Genomic DNA, 18203 nt, shown 5'->3' on the forward strand with positions numbered 1-18203 from the left:
TGATCCGTGCTTTATGGGTTAATAATATACTCAAATTCATATTGTAAAACGATATTAAATTTATGATGTATGTAAATATTACATTAAAGTAAGTAATGGCTGAGTATCAGGTTTCGTACGCCGTTTTCGGATTGTCAAAAGAATTCATTCATAAAAACTAGAGTTGTGTTGTTTGCCAAGTATAAACAGTTGAAGTTTTTCTTAAACACTTGTCTTTAAAAACTGAAATTCCTGTCTGATAAAGTAAACAGGTGCTATATAAATGATAAATACCGGCGAATAAAATGTGCCTTCGTGTCGTTTTTCTGTAGTTTGAACTCCGCTGAGATCCAAAAGCTTAAAAGCATAAAAAATGAATTTCTTACAAAGAGCATATGGTACCAGATTAAGTCTGAAATCGGGATAAATTTTGTTTGGCAGTCCGAGTGGAAGCATTTAGGGGGAAACAACTGTATCTCTTTTTCAGAATTAAATTAGGCAGTAAAACTTTAAACGTTTGTTGTTTTTTTTTTTTTTTTTTTTTTTTTTTTTGTTTATTTTAGATTTTATCAAGTACTAAAGCCTATCTTGGGTGTGCTGAATTATATTTTGATATTCTAACGATTTCTTTGAATAAAAACATGTTTTGCCTTCAATTCGACGGAATGTTTACTATAAACAACAACAAAAAACAAAACAGTCCGATTGGGAATATTTTGTACGTGCGCGATGACGTAATAACCTAAAATTGCATGATATTTAATGAAATAATATGTTACTTCTTATAAATCAGGTAAATTCACGGTTAATTGTCATAATATCTGCAAAACTATATAAAATACGTAAAAAAAACAAAACACTTGTTTGTATTCGCCCAAATAAACAAACAAACAAATAGGAGGAGCATGTGCAACATCTTGAGACGACAAGCTGCAGACGACAAAAAATGACAGTTTATTGTAGACTGGGAGTCTGTGTGACAATAAAGAAGAAGAATCAAAAGTAAACATTAATAAAACTGATGTTACCTATATACGAAAGACCGATGGGGCCATTTCAACTTCATGAATTCCCGATTTCATCTTCGTCAATTCACAATTTTAACTTTGTGACTTCACGTTTTCAACATACAGAATTCACGATTCCAACTTCATGAATTATTGATTTCAACTTAAAGATTACAACTTCATGATTTCACGATTTCAACTTCAAGTAATAAATATTTCAACTTCAAGAATTCGTGATTTGAAATTCACAACGTCAGCTTCACGAATTCAAGATATCATCTTAACGGTGTTGAAATCGTGAATTCACTAAGTTAAAAATGAAATAGTGAATTTGTCAAGTTGATATCGGGAATTTGTGAAGTTGAAAATGGGAATTCGTGAAGTTGAAATTGGGAATTCGTGAAAATGAACCCGAGGATTCACGAAGTTGAAATGTCACTTCCGGTCTTTCGTAGTAGCCTTATATGTCATCTCAGAGTTGTTATATATGTTTCTGGTCCTTCATTTTCTGACCAATCAAATGCCTGAGGAATGAGTCTGCGCTATGAGAATTTCTTTATTACCCCAGTTGACGCACAGTGCATGTATGTGGGTATACGATAAATAACTCTTGCACATCTTCAACAGAAAGGTCTCCAAACTATGATTCAAAATTTGTTTTACCTAACAACTGTGTACATGTATATGCACATAGTTGATTGACAGACATTCGTGTATTCATTTGTGTAGTTATGTTGATATATGACGGTATGATGCTAAATTGACATTTATAACACGTTTATTGTAACGTTAATGACCATTATATTACCGTGAAATATGTAGTGAAGTAATACAACGGAACGGAACATGTTTTATCTATATTTGATTAATGCGTGTGTGATATATACAATATAAGTACATGTATATGTGTTCAAATAATCTGAATATTCATGCACTGAAATTAAATATACATGCAGAACCTGGCGATTTTCTTTTAATATTCACTATCTTCTGTTAAATGTTACTTTTTTGTTAAATGTTACTTTTTTCAATTTATTTTTAATTACTTTTATTTATTTATTTTTTATTTAGTTATTCGCAGTTATTTCCGCCGAACCAACACTCTTGATAAAATCATACCACGATCGTAACTTTTCGGTTCTTTCCGTCCAACTTCAGATAAGGATCATGTAAAATCGGCGATCTATTCCAAACACGGCTTAAATTCATTAAGAGTTCCAAATATTACAGGAAGCAATTTACCTGAATGCGCATGCCCAAAATCATTGCTAAAGGTTCAAAAATAGCCGTTAATTTGAATCTTTTGCTAAGGACAGTTACATTTTGTTGATTTACAGGTATATTATTTGTGAGTATAAAATACGAAAGATTTTAATATCTTGTTAAGACTTTCTCTAAATAGGGCTACTAAAATGTAAAACGAAGTTCTTATAAATTATTATATCACATTTCGCCATTTTCTTACTTTGCGTTGAAGGTTTCCCAAGTTTTAACGAGAAAACGGCCAACTGTTTTTCCATCGTGCAATTTTCCCATGGCCGAACGGGCATGTGAAAAGACACTTAAGTAATGAAACATTTGTACAATTTTGCTTTTACATTAATGTGTTCTCAAACTTCAACACCCACCAGTTGTAGTAATTAAAATAACAAATTAGACAACATTTATATACTGAAATAATATAACAGTCAGGCGTAAATTACAAATAGTTCACATGTATGTATACTCATTTATTAAAAAAAAAATTTTAACCCCGTGACATTAGCACGTGCTTACTTTAAAATGTACATATAAAAACCACCACTGTAACTAATATATTCTGTAATAAATGTCTTCCTTTATAGTGAAAAATAGCAGTATCTTTTGACACAGTGAATCTCTTTGAAATTATAATATGTTATCTAATTTAGATTAACATACGAAATTTCATGAATTAAGAGTATTTTATACCCTCACCATTAAAGAGCAGTTAAGTTTGTAATAAGCCATCTAAAAATAAATAGTTTAGATGCCACTGGTAAGTTTTAGCGAACAAGGTATTTTTGCATATTTCATATTCTCAGGTATTTCATTGACGAGAACGGAGTCAGCGTAAAATAGGTCACTCTTAGATGATCAACATTTAGAGTTTTGTTTGTTTTGGGTTTTACGTCACATCGAAACAGTATAGGTCATATCGCGACGTTCCAGCTTTACTGTTGGAGGAAGACCTCAGGTGCCATTCCGTGCATTATTTCAGGCACGAACGGGCACCTGAGTAGAACCACTGACGTTCCGTATCCAAGGGTATATACGAGCGTATAATAATTTTGTGTACTAACTGTAACCACGATTTTCGCTCTCGGAGTGAGGGTGGGGCGGTGCAGGGAGCGCCTTAAACGATTCGAGGTTTAACCTTATATGTTCCCTGCATTATCAGAACGATGCAGTAACTCTTTTTTGGCGCGATGTATCAAACTCGCAGTGTGGTGTCCCTCAAGAAGTCAAAGCCGTTGTTTTGCATTTCATTGGCACAGCAAACACCTTTCACATGGTATAAGAAAATAAAACAATAGCCCCAACGGAACACCGTAGTTTTGGTATTCACTCACAACACGTTAATCATAACTACTTTGGATCCTATATAGTCACAAGTAACGTAGTCTACAAAAACTGTTCTTAAAAAACGTAACGTATGATATTATTACATATCACGTAAGTTACATATCAGTATGGTAATGGAGTAAATCTATTATCATGTAACGTGTGTATGATACTAAAATCACCAACATTCAGAACAAGTTTAAACGATTAAACTCTTAAAAAAATAACATAAAACTTTTTTCTAATATTCTTAAACAAATTGTTATACCTTTGAAATGTTATAAGCTTAATTGCCATGATGCGCTAGACATGTGAAATTAAATAAAAAATAAGTAACACATTAAACCTTTAATGTCTCAATTTTCTTGATGAATCGATTCACCAATTATTGTGTGAATTACATTTTTTTCTATGAAGTTAAACCCGACTCATCAATCTTTCAAAATGTGTTATTTAACCTTCCGTATTACGAAACTTTGCATGAAAATATTTAAAACGCCTTGATTTATATGCTTAAAGTTGGTTTTCAACTTTTAACTATTAAAGTTGCATGCCTCCAGATAAGCCAACATATTGCAAGAAAGTTAACATTAAACTTGCATGCCTCCAGATAAGACAAAGTACATGTATTGCAAATAAAGTTAACATTAAAGTTGCATGCCTCCAGGTAAGACAAACTATTGCAAATAAAGTTAACATTAAAGCTGCATGCCTCAAGATAAGCCAAATATTGCAAGAAAGTTAACATTAAAGCTTCGTGCCTCTAGATAAGCCAACATATTGCAAGAAAGTTGGCATTAAAGCTGCACGCATCTAGATAAGCCAAAATATTGCAAGAAAGTTAACATTAAAGCTGCATGCCTCCAGATAAGCCAAAATATTGCAAGAAAGTTAACATTAAAGCTGCATGCCTCTAGATAAGCCAAAATATTGCAAGAAAGTTAATATTAAAGCTGCATGCCTCCAGATAAGACAAAGTATTGCAAATAAAGTTAACATTAAAGCTGCATGCCTCAAGATAAGAGTAAAATAATTAAAATCAACCTTGACAAAAATGTACTAGGTTTTAAGGAAAGTAAAAATATTAACAATTCAAGGAATAATTTATTTGACTGATGACTTATTAATGACTGATTTTGCAGTATTTATCACCATATTTCTACTGCGTGACTAACGCAGTCAAAACTATTTTGGCTGCATATTCTGACCTACATTTAGTGTTTTTCGGAGATTTTAAGTGCTGTGTGCAATGAGGAAATTACTTTCTTTGTTCACTTGAGTATAATTCTCTTTTTAATACATTGAAAATAAAACTCCTAAAAATCAGCATGGATCTGGAGGCATGTTGCTTTAAATGACAATGTAAATAAAAGACATATTTTAGACTGTGCCAGGTGCAGTATATTTTCTTATTTGAAGACAACTTAATTTTACAAGCAGGGTACTGTAATATTGTAGCAAATCAATAAAACTATACTATATTAAGTTGTTTTATTTTATAAAAGCAAATAATTTGATTAGCATTGCGAAAACGAAAGGTTAAGACGACATATGGATATATTTTAGGTCACGTTAACGTTAACACGCATGCGCAAACAAACATATATCGTGCTGTTGCAAAGTAGAAGGGTATGGAATATTGGATAAGGTCCCTACAGTAGACCACGAGATATCCTTATATATAAAAATATTTTAATGATTTTGAATGTTAAAAACTTATTACTAACTTAAATCTCTTAATAAGTTGAAGTTTACATTTAGTGATGGTCTACCATATCTACGATTTAGTGATGTTCTACCAAGTCTAATTTTAACAACAGTTTCATATAGCTATTAATCGTTTATTATTAATATTCGTACAAAAAAACAACACAGGGGCTTAAGTATAGATGCTTAAAGACAGGCACACGATATTTTCCTAGCATTGTTTTTTTTTATGGAAAGTCGCTATTTCGAATGGCGTACATGACCAACTTTTTAGATATTATAACTGAACAATACGTATAGTTTATTCAATTTTTTTTCTAGGTCAGTGTACCCAATCAATTGATTTAACGAACCCTGGCGGGTAGACAAAAAGATTATCTGAAATTCCGATCTACAAGATAGGAGATGGTTATTTTAGATTAAATCGTAAAGTTTTAATAATCTTGTAGATCGCCAATATTGTAAGTGTTAATTTATGCCTATGCTTAAACCGTTAAGCGTGTTTAAACCGATATTGTTATAAATGTATGCACCTATAAATGAGATAGAATTCGATAATAGATAATGATATTAAAACCTTGGGCCAGAGTAATGAAATATTTTTGGTAGCATTGGTTCTATTGAAACAAATATGCATGTTTTTTTGTTTATTACAAATAGGTTTTATGCTTCATGTAACAGTTTCGTAACTTTATAATGTTTCAATAATATCCGCATATATATATTTTTTATCTCGTACAATCCGCCATGGTGCGATAGATTAAAATGCGACACCGATTAAGAAATGTAATTATGCTAAGAAAAAAAATTGACCATACAAAAATATATTAACACAAATATGCAACAAACGTGCATATGAATTTATTTGGATGCTAAGTTTACACCATACTTCTTTTTAAAGCGCTCCTATATATAATTTGGCAGGTGGATCCTCCCCTCCCCCACCCCTGCCGTGTCACTTGTTCGATCCCAGCTCAAGCGCTAATATAAGTAGTGATCTACCGGGTATTCTACATAGAAGACAAGGTTTGTCTCCTCTAGAGCCGGACAACTATCGAACAAGTCTTCATGGGTGTAGCAGATATGGGTAACCAAAATGCGACAGTAAATAAGCTGATCATTAAGGTGACAAGCTAATGACAGGCCAGTAAATTATACAGTATTTAAAGTACTGTAAAAATAGGCCTCTAGGTGTTTAAATGACAGGTCTGGTTACCCGTATGATTGACAAAACGATAAAATAACGATAAATAACATAACGACCGTTCGTAACACTTCGGATCTTACCGTCAAATTCCGGTAATTTACGTGTACATCAAACACAGTAGTATGAATGATCAGCAAGGTGTTCCGAGCGACTGCAAAATACTGAAAATCATATATTACGTTTCCAAACTCAAATATTATGTAGTAAGGACGGACAATAAGGTTCAGTGGTAGCACTATTTTGACTACAATATCAGTGAATATCTCCAGGACAATTCATAAATAAGGGCCTCGTACTTTACACATTGAATGTTAAATAGCCTGTTGTTCCTTCTGAAATGTAAAGGTTTCTGGTAACCATTGCACTCTCAAGTCCAAAAACCAAATTTTTTTACATGGCTATAAATAAACGTATTGCACGCACGCGCATGCTCTAATCTGATATACATTATCACTGAACAAGCCTGAGTTCGACCGTCATAAGATCGTTATGCTTTTATCACAGTACTGACTAATAAAACTCTCATTAAACGAAATTCAATAAGCAATATTGGGAACAATTTATTCGGACAATCTGTTAACCAAATCCCTTTGAACGACTAGGTTTTATAGAACTTTTATCTTTCAACAAGGATATACAACAAACGTGCGGTGATATATAGTCTCAGGAAGGAATGTCGCCAAACACGAGGAAGTAAAATTTCATTAATTGAAATAAATAAATCTTCGTTTCATACTGTTTCACGGATATATTATAGCATTGAGTTAAAACATTTTTTGTTGACGCATTTTAACCACACATTTTTCGTTAAAAATAATATTTCCTTAAGTTTTACTAATAAATACTTGTTCTTTAGCAGTCGTCGCCCTTTTTGTCCTTATTATATCCCCTATCTTTTCCAACAATAAACGCAAAACATAAGACCCCAAAAGACCGTGTGACAATTTTTTAATACTTTGACGTCGCTTTTAAAATAGTTCTCAAGTGCAACATTTAGCTGCAAGTGCGACATTTAGCTGCAAGTGCGACATTTAGCTGCAATTGCGAAAATTAGCTGCAAGTGCAACATTAAGCTGCACGTGCAACATTAAATGGCAAATAATGGTTCTACACGGCGAAAAAGAACAGTATTGATCAGCAACAATTTATTTATCAACCTGTGTCACCCTAAATATCTTGAATGGATTTGTCCATCTATAAATATCATAATCAGTCCATGCATTATTTTTAGGGAACATTCTCAAATAAGACTGAATAACGAAAAGCAGGTAGGACGTTACTACATGTACTCTGAAATAGTGTGCTAGAATACCTTTAAAAATTGATGGCCAGCTCTTAATGCAACATGCAAATTCTATAATTAAATACATCCTTGAAAGGTTTTCATTTACGGATATTTTTTCCTTTTCAATGGAACAAAATAAAGAATGTATCCATTACGCTTCTGTTTGCTATCAGTTACTTTATATTCGGTGAATGCATGAGAATAGTCGGTTTACACGTTTTAAGATACATTAAAATTAAATTTCATGATTCACTATGGAACGCCATCACTGTCATCATTAAATAATGGTTAAAGCTTCGAGGTTATCCATAAAGTTCTCACAAATCGGCATATTCCGCCGTTTTAACACAACCCCTTCAATTAAGAAAGTAACGAAATAACGAGCTCAACCTCAACGACATATTGTTATTTATTATATTAACCCTTCTTCGGTATTTTAAATGTCATTAAAAATTATTTGTGTTTTTTTCCCTTTTTTCCGTTTTATTTTAGTGATGGCCGCAATACACTTTGCAAAAAAGAAACACTCTCTGTTTAATTATATGACAGAGCTTATGATATTTACAGATAGTTTATCAACAATTTCTGCTACTTGCTCAATATTATATACAGGTACATGTACTGCAATTCTACGAAAATGGACGGTTATAAATACTCATAAATTTAAAAACAATTTGGTCATATTAACATGTAACTGATTCTATACCAGGAATTTACATGAATATGTTTTATTGATTTTATACCAGGACTTTACGTGAATTAACATGAATATAAGTACATTTAGACTTGTTTAGATGTATTCCGTGTAAGAAATAAAGTGTTAATTATATGAATCGTCATTGCGTAATATATCCAATAATGTGACAAAAGTGGCGTTCCATATTTCATTGTAAAAACGTTAATATTACATCTTCGTATTCATCAATCAAAATCTATTTTGAATAACATTACACGGTCTAGAGTGCTTGCTTTTGTGACAGCCACAATACATCGTCTTGAAATTAAAATGTCAGCTTGAAAAAGCCGAGATTTCTGGGTCTTTAAACGGAAAGACACCTTTAGAAGTATATTCACGGACTGTGATTCTATTATACGATTTCGCTACATTTGTATCGTAACATCAATGGAAAGGTAATTAATAGTAAGGTGCGTAATGTTAATGTAAGAACTTGTTTGTTAATGAAAAAGTCGATACAAATGTGACCGATTAAATGGCATGAGCTAAACGTATGCGTATCTGTAATAGTAATGTCTGTCTGTCTGTATGTCTGTCTTTTTGTCCGTCTGTTCGAACGATTGTACGACCATAGGTAAGAGAGAATAAGGGTTTAGGTTGTGTGTAAAACTTGAATTTATGAAGTTCATTCCGTACGAAAATGTAATTCTGGGTTGGAAAAAGTGACTTGTTGGGTTGAAAAAGTATATTGAGGGTTTGAAAAAGATTAAGAAAAGATCAAAAGAACCGTCAAATAATTTTTATCCCTTAAGGACGTTCGTTTGTCTGTCTTATTTATGACCTTTGCATTGCAATCACGTAAATTTCACTGTAAAATATATTGATCTTAGCTCGTGAGTGAAACATGGTCTTGCAAGAGTCCAATCCCTGGTACTTAGCAGTACTGGAGTTAAATGAGAAATCATGGTTGGAACCCGAGTAGGGCTTGAACCCACAATTTCCGATTTAGCAGCAGACACCTTCACCACTAGGCTACCGCTTCACAATACATAGCTGTTGATCAAAAACGGATCCATGAATTAATGATAAGAAAAATCATGACCACTTCCCCAAAAGAAACTTAAAGAAACCAGGCTTGACGGAATGACGCCATGATAACCGGCGCAATGTGAAAATTGTAATCTGGCTCTCACTTCAAGTGTGCAGATGCAAAACATTCCAAGATGGCGTGCTTGCACGAATTTCGCGCATTAAAAAGAAGCCATATCAATCACTTATGTATAGGGCACATGCACTAAGAAAAGTAATCGTCTGTCTATGGTTTTAAAGCCCAGCTGTTAAACTAATGAAGAAAATTTAGAGAGATTTAAATACTTTGCAACAAAATAATGTACATGTAAATGATGATGTACCGGAAATCAGCTTCACGGTGTTGCTTCCATGTGTCATTTTAATGTGTGACAACTGTAAACTCCAACACAGAACGTTAGTATTTTCTGATAATTTCATTCAAAATTATGGAAATTTCTGACATAAAATATGAACTTAATTGCATTCATAATATATAAGATAGAGTGCTTAAATATTTATTCAGACGACAATTAATTTCAACCATGATTCATTTCCATACTACATGTATATATATATATACATGTATGAGATTTTATGTACATGTAGATATTAATTTAATAATCTACGGAATCCGGTCTAGTTACTGTACCATTTCTATATCTAGTTCTGTTTATCAACTTTGAATCATTTGACTCTAAAGTACCTTGATCAATATTTAAAATGTTTGACACGGTGTTAAAACTGTCATCGATTTATAATCAAAATCAATAAAGGTAGATTTTACGCTTACTCAGCAAAACTGGTCAGCAATATTTTTTGCGTCGGAAAAGAATTTACAAAACCTAAATTAATCTCTTTGATAAAAATATGCGTTGATCTTTTAATTTGTACGCACCTTCTATCCCAGTAGCCTTTAAGTTATAAAGGTTACACAAAAAGTATTTGGTGAATTTTAAGTTTCTTGCATGGCAAGAAAGCCAAGTATGTAAACATTCTTTTTCAAACTGGATTAACAGCTCAGTCTGTTTCTGTAGAGGGGTTATACAATAGCAGTGCGATGGATTATTGGCTTAATAAAAACCACTGTAATTCCAATCTACGCCTATTACTGAAAAGATAATATCAATTAAACAAATATTTAAAGCAAATATTGACCCCATAAACGACAGCAACGACGGGTAAATCCGAAAGGAATGCAGTTCTTAAATCAGTCTACTGTAATTTTTGAATTGATATAATGGTGCTTTTTGTAAATTTTGTTTTTTCTCTTAAAATGTAGGCGGTAAGTCCGATCAAAATTACTTTCGTGATACGATCGGTTATTTTTTTTTTATCTTGTTAACTAGATAAATAAAAATACGAGTTTAGGGAAGATGACAACGATAATCAGACTTAATCAGTCGTATAGTAGTGTATTTTAATCCACGATAATTTATGAAATTTGTGTTTTGTCATGAATTTACTTCCTTTTGCATGTTTGGCGTTACTTAAACATGGATTTGTTTGACTAGGCTCAAAATGTACATGAACATCCTAGAAAAAAGGAAGGAAAAAATCGAAATGCTAAGAATTTGATAATGTTTCCTCTCTGGGAAAAAGTTATGCTTGTTTAATGTTTCAATTTTAAATTAATGTCGTTTAAAATCGCTTCATCGGTGAAGCATATCTTCAAGTCATAATTTATTAAGATTGTGTGCGCATCTTTGTGTAATATCACCGTGTGATAAGATCCCGCTTTACACTTCCGCATATAAAATATTAATTTTAAAGTTAACCTTTATAAAGAAACGTTGAATCTAAAGCAAGTTCATGCGTTTGTAAATTAAAATGTTATGTATTAAGGCCTTTGAACCTAAGTGAAGTTCCTTTAAATTATGTTGGAGGCGTGACTTGGAAGCCATATATTCATTTACTGGGCTTACGAATCAGTCATTTACAAACGTGAAAAAAGCATAATTCGTCCCGACTTTATAATCCCATACCCCACATCCCAACCCCCTATAACTCAGTATCCTCCTCACGCCACCCTCATCCCCACCACATACCCCCGGGGACACGCTCCCCAACCCCATCCCTATTAAAAAAGACCAAACACGCATTAAGTACATCGTGAGTAAGTATATACTAACACGATCTGGTGTCAAAAATAGTTTAGTATCTTTAAATTTCCAAATCCACCTACTAGTCATTTTTGTCGCGACTTTTCAACAAGTCGGGGTCATCCGGGCAGCTTCTGTAAACACTGGAGGTATGCTTAGTTAAACATAGGGTAAGGTAATACGGAGGATTGGCCATAGACATTACGTATCGTGAAAGGGTAGCGAGACATGATACGCAAATATTTACGTGTAACAGCTATTTAGAGTTACAGTAGGAGAGTCAGACGATCATGATTTTGGTATGAAAGTTTAACCCACTTGAAATAAAATGTACTAAAAGTATCTCTATAGTTAATAACTGCATTTCCTTCTTGACACATGATACTATCTGTACGTATGTACTATTGATGTAGGTGGTAACAATGTAATTAAGGACTTTTTTGTTTTTCTTGCAGCTGTTGCTGTCGTTGTTATTGTTGTTTCTGTTTTTTATTGTTGATATTGTTGTTTTTGATTTTGTAATTGTTATTGTTGTTGATGATGATGAAGAAGATGAAGATGATGATGATGAAGATGATGATGATAATGATGATGATGATGATGATGATGATATTTCTTTAGCTTAGCGTTATAAAAGGAGCTGATTTAACTGACTGGCATTTCACGAATATATTAAAGTAATCTTTAACAAACATTGCTTCCTATATTTACAAACCTTCTGATTTACTTTTTGAATCAAAATTGGTGGAATAAATCATAAGTCAGAAGTTTTGTTTCCGCTTTAGTTCTACAAAAGGAACTTATATTTTAATTTCCTCTTTTTCCCCCCTAATCAAACTTCAATAACCATATAACTTAGCCTGACGTTTGGTTAAGAAATGGTATAAAAATACCTAAAATTGTAAATGAATAAGGAAAAAGATTGAAAACTAAAACTGCGTGATGTCTCTTGTTTGCTTTACGGTGATTTAGGTGATTACGGCTAATTAAATTAAAAGGATTTCCTTAATTAAAAGCAAAACGTGTATTTGACGATATTAATCTATATTTGTTCAAAGGGAGAGTGAACACAAAACATGCATTTTGAGAAAATGTTTCGGCGAAGGGTGCGTGCAATGCATTTCCTGCGTGATCTGAAGGTACGGTCACGTGTCTGGGTGCACGTGGTTGTCAGACGAACGCTGTGCGAGAGACAACTCTGTCTCTCTTTGAACTTTGTCTTCCTACAGGAGATTTTTTTAATTTTCTGGTAAAAACATCTTTCATAATGCATAATAAGTCTTTCGTTACTTTCCTACCGGAGTAAACCCCCTGCATTTAATGCTGGCGAGAAAGTTCATCATTTGGGGCGTGGGGGGATTCGGGCCCGGTAATTGGGGGATGTGGGGGGATTCGGGAACGGTACATGTATATCAAATAATATATTTGTCATTTATGTTTGGTAAACGGGAAAGATAATCTATAACTTTAATGAAATAATCTATAACTGATTCAATGCATCATTCAATCATACATCCCTTATTAATCCAATACAAATATACTAGTTGCTATGGGAGCATAATTATCATATATTTTACAGATGAAAAGTGGGTGTTCCCTTCTCTCTTGAATACAAACTTGTAATAAGTCTTCAACAAGAAAAGTGACCTCGATTCGCCGCTTTATTTCAAAAAGAGTTTTTTTACAATCACCGGTGACACACAGCGTCTCTTTTATATAAAGTCACGACCTATGTCCAATAAATATTGATTTCTAACGATATCGATTAGCTCTTGTGACAGTCTGTGAATGAAAACAGGTTATTTCAAGTCTATTGTAGTGCATTGTTTGAATTGTCAGCTATATGTATTTGTTATGTATTATTTCTATTATACTTAACTTAGGGGCGATGTTAGAATATTTGTATTTGTAATTTTAATGTGTAATAAATTTCCCGCCTTTATAAAGGGTTTTTAACACTCTGTTTATCTTGATAAGTCATTCAGTGTGGGACACGATGGATGCGCCATTCATGTTGACCGCAGTTTTATTGTAATTTGTATAGAATCAATAGTCAATACATTTGTAAATGGTTGCTACTGGCCGTCCACTGATGACTGAGTCCCCATATAATCTACCTGGCGTGTTTATTGACATGTATGTTCATGTATAAACTAATAGATGCGACGTCTCGAATTAAAGTACATGTATCATCCGAAATAAAAAACGAAAAAAAAAAACATAAAAGACGAAAGTATGTTTTATTGAATTAGTTGGGAATCGGACTTGCAGTTGCTGGGTGTGCAGACCAACATTAATACCACTGGAGTTCCAATTCTCTGTTTATAAAAAAAGAGAACCAAACAGACTTTAAAATAACGATCAGTATACGACTTTTAAAGACACGGATTTCATCACGAAATCGTATACAGTCATTATAGGGAATATTTCTTTTTTAACACGCACACACACCGTCACGCGCATTAATCTTAATATTGCACGATCAAAAGTTAATTTCTATTAGTTAACACGGCAAAAATTTAAATGATTTAAATAACTTATCAAATATATGCATTAATAGTTTTAATCTCTAAATCCCCCTCCACATTAACGGAATTAAAAGGCTTAACATTCTTTTGCACAAGGACAGGAAAAAATAATTGAACAGGGCCACGCTGCATTGACGTTACGTTGAATGTATATTAAAATAATTATTCGCTACACATCCATTTTAAATGCTGCGCCTCTTTCACTTGGCATATATTTTCATGTTTGGGAACTGGCATATTTCCCGTACCCTGGTAAATGGCGGTCTTGTGTAACAATTGTGTACACGGGAAATTTTATAGGGGTGGGGAGCTTGGCTAGCTTAAATTGTGTTGCAGGTACGGGGTGGCATGTGCTCTCACCAGTTTTAGAAACTTTACATTTTTCTGAATTAGTAACCTATGCAAATATGAGTCATTTCATTCCTAAGGAAACTGCATACGTTGGGGTTGGTGGTATGCGGGAAATATCTGGGGGATTAAATACCCGTATACAGATACATTACGCAATAGTGATAGCACGTTACCGTATTAAAGCAGCATGCCTCTAGATAAATGCTAATTTTCATGAAATATTGAAAATGTATAAAAAATATAATATTGTGAAACTAAAAAAATGAAGCATTTTACACATTATCAATGACATTTATAAACCCACGTAAATTACCAAAAAGAGGTCAACATATTCAAAAACTGCCCTTCCTGTGTAAGTAACGCAGTAGATATATAATAATAAATACTGAAAAAATATGTCATTAACTGCACATAACATTTAAATTACACCCGAATCTTGAATCTTTGTTACTTTTCCTGGAATCGTTGTACAATTTTCTCAACTTTGATTTTATTGAAATAGTTTAGCTCATCTAGAGGCATGCAGCTTTAATATAAAAGTGATTTGATTTTCCAATTTTAAAAACAAACTGTGCCTTTCTAACGAGGGAAATATAGCTCGATAAATCAGAAAAAGGGGAAAATCAGAAATCACATTCCAACTACTGAAAATGGAATATACTGTACCCACACATTTAATAAAATTTTCAATTTCAATTCAATTTAACATGCATAGTACATAGCATGGGCTATCTATAGGGACAACTTCCTGAGTTTCAGTCAATTAAATTAATCAACTAGCTGATATAAGTCAGCTGCTGTTAAGTCACGGTTCTAGTGAAGAATGAAGTGTATTTAGGAGGAAAATATATACCTATTTTGGGCTTTTACTATAGGGAAGATATCACTGTTAATACATTACTAGATCATTATCAGAACAGAACAGAACGCAAGTGTATGATAGTTGATATACATGTATATCCAATAATACCTTCTAATATAGGAACATTCTATAAACTATTATTATTCACGTAAGGTTAATAGAGTATCTCACAATCGTTTGTAAATTACCATGCTGAGCTACGGGCTAAAATCAATACACCTCGATTCCACCTTAATCTGATAATATCATTAAAAAACATATGGCATTGTGTGTTATATGGCATTGTGTATTAACTATACTGCTTTTTTATACATTTTTTTTGTTCGTGTGTGTGTGTGTATCTATCTTTAAACAGGTTACGATAACGCACTTTGATTGTTCTTTGCAACACCATTTGTTAAACCTTAAAATAAAGAAATATCGCTCATCTTTTTAAATAAAAACAGTCCATTGTTTGTATTGTTCGTAAAAACACAAGCTCAGTGTATGTATATATATACATACATAATACATGACAGTGATATATCTATCTATCAGTCGGCCTTTTTGAGAAAATGTCAATACTTGATAATCAAATAATGAAGGTATTTCTTTGAGTTTTTTAAAGCTTTTTGTTTACATCTGACATAAACACATATTTTATACTGAAAGCACTGATTTATCATTTCAATCGACATGTAGCTGAAAGACATGTCGATATTGTAACTTATCAGTGACCCAATAAGTCCATATTTGAGTTATAAGTTAAGTATGAAAATCTAAAAGTGAATAGGCGAAAGCCTGTTCATATGCCCCGTTTTGTTTTAAGTTAAACTCAAAATCAACTTCAATACATACATGATATTAAAGCGCATGCTAATAAGGTTGCATGCCAATGGCTTGAAAACCAAGTGTACTGTTAACTGCATATCGCCATATCATGGCAGTGATGCCAAATTTTCAGAGAAAATGTAACTACCACCAAAGTAACACTGAAAATTTGGCCAGTTAAGTTATTTAACCCTCATATTTGCGTATATAACATTTTATATTTTTATATATCACTGCTACTTATACGTAATACGATCGATCTATAGCTATAATTCACCTTATCTTAAAAGTCAACCTCATGTATTTTGTTATTCATGTAACATGTGATAGATAACCGATCATTAATCTTTATTAACTGATCTCTTTTAAATTCTACACATAAACATTTTTTTGTGTGACTCAGAGTCCTAAAAGAGTACAAAAATCGTAAATACCCCAAGCTGAAACCTTAAACAATCCCTGTGTCAAAGGCAGACAAATACGAGAAATTTAAGGGACATCATATCATTTGATCTGTTGATTGTTTAATACATTTTATATGCACCGACGCATCTTTTGTCAAAACGACCCCTTTCATGCTTTTTGGGTATCTTTTGTGGAATCAACATTTTTTTTTCTCCTTCAGTAGAATACCCCATTGTCCTAGTATGTGTTTTGTGACTTTATATTTTATGTGGAAATGAAGATTTCACATTGGTCAAAAGTTGACGTTTTCAATAGTTTTCACACTATTATACTTATAGTAAAAGGAGAGAAGAAATGTCTTACCTTGCACTGAGACAGTTAAAATAGACAGGGACACTAAGCACAAAATAAATAAATCCAAATATATCCGACTAACACAATTCCACATTTTCCCCATTTTCTTGTTTTCAAATTTCTTGAATAATTTAAATAGATATCCTTTTTTTTCCTAACACAGAAAACACAAAACACACCTTTACTGTTATATCATAATCCATATAATTATAAACACGCCTAAATAATTACATACAAGTACATGCACATCACATTAATTTACGGTTTATCCTTCTTAAACACGAGAAATTTCAACTGTTTAAAATCACAACCCGTTTAGTAATTAATCTTACTCAACATGGTAAAAAAAGTATCCGAAATAAAAAAAATCCACGTGGAAATGACTAATTCACATGTCACAAAAATATCGTTTTCATCACTGAACCGTATTTAGAATGAATCCGATAATTTTAATCCCCCAGACTGACCGAGTGAGCTCTCACGATTTTATTTGATCATTTTGTTTCACCTGTGCTACCATATAAAGCGAAAGATTACTCCTGCATGCTTTTTCACGTCAAAATCCCTCCTAAAGTGAAACTAACAATTATCTAGCAGACGACAAATTTTCTATTTTCAAAATTTATTATCCGTCATTGATTTCAAAATGCTGAATCAATTTTATGCATATTCCTGACGATATTTATATATTTAACTTGATACCTGCTTAGGATGCATAAAACAGTCTTTCAGTCAGATTCAAAGTTACGAAATTTGACGGGTGTGTCTTGAAATCTCGTGCGTTAAATCTCGTTCTAAAATTGATCTTTTACCTTAGACGAGATTTTCATTAATAATAATAGTATGTGAATGAACGAGTCAGAGGAACATGTTAAACAACCGGTATTAGCGTTGTATAAAGTCTAACAATAGGTGCGACATGGTTCGCTGATCATCGTTAAATAATCACCCCCATACAATATATTACTACAAATATTAGCACTGGCCTAGGGCGTACGGTGATCAGTCACATTGACAGTCTAGGTAGTCAGTTACTCGTAACATTTTTTTCTTTTGCCAATTTTAAACAGGTTTCTCTGAAACGGATTTAGTAATGAGGTCTCTTTAAATGGTATTTTTATGTAAAACGACATTACATTCTATGAATCATTACTAGCATTACCAAATATGCGAAGGTTTCTGGTGGCGTTGGGTGAGGCTATGGGCAGCACAGCCTGCAGTGCATTGACCTCGTCATTAAGATGTCGGCCTTTAAACCCATGGGGACGCAGGAGAGCAG

At 32.9% G+C, this 18203-nt stretch overlaps 1 protein-coding gene across 2 annotated transcripts in view; it reads right to left on the reverse strand.

Annotated features, from left to right (window-relative positions):
- LOC132744430 (uncharacterized) overlaps positions 1-17789 on the reverse strand; it is a 54661-nt gene extending 36872 nt beyond the window's left edge. Inside the window, exon 1 of one of the 2 annotated variants that reach the window (XM_060733144.1) lies at positions 16934-17789. In XM_060733144.1, the coding sequence (XP_060589127.1) occupies positions 16934-17027 (94 nt within the window). In that variant the 5' untranslated portion in view covers positions 17028-17789. The remainder of the gene's footprint in view (positions 1-16933) is intronic. The other variant, XM_060733151.1, reaches the window with a different exon arrangement.
- Between the last annotated feature and the right edge of the window lie 414 nt (positions 17790-18203).

The sequence above is a fragment of the Ruditapes philippinarum genome, unplaced genomic scaffold, assembly GCF_026571515.1.
Source record: "Ruditapes philippinarum isolate M1 unplaced genomic scaffold, ASM2657151v2 ctg2319_1_1_1_1, whole genome shotgun sequence".
NCBI classification, from domain to species: domain Eukaryota; kingdom Metazoa; phylum Mollusca; class Bivalvia; order Venerida; family Veneridae; genus Ruditapes; species Ruditapes philippinarum.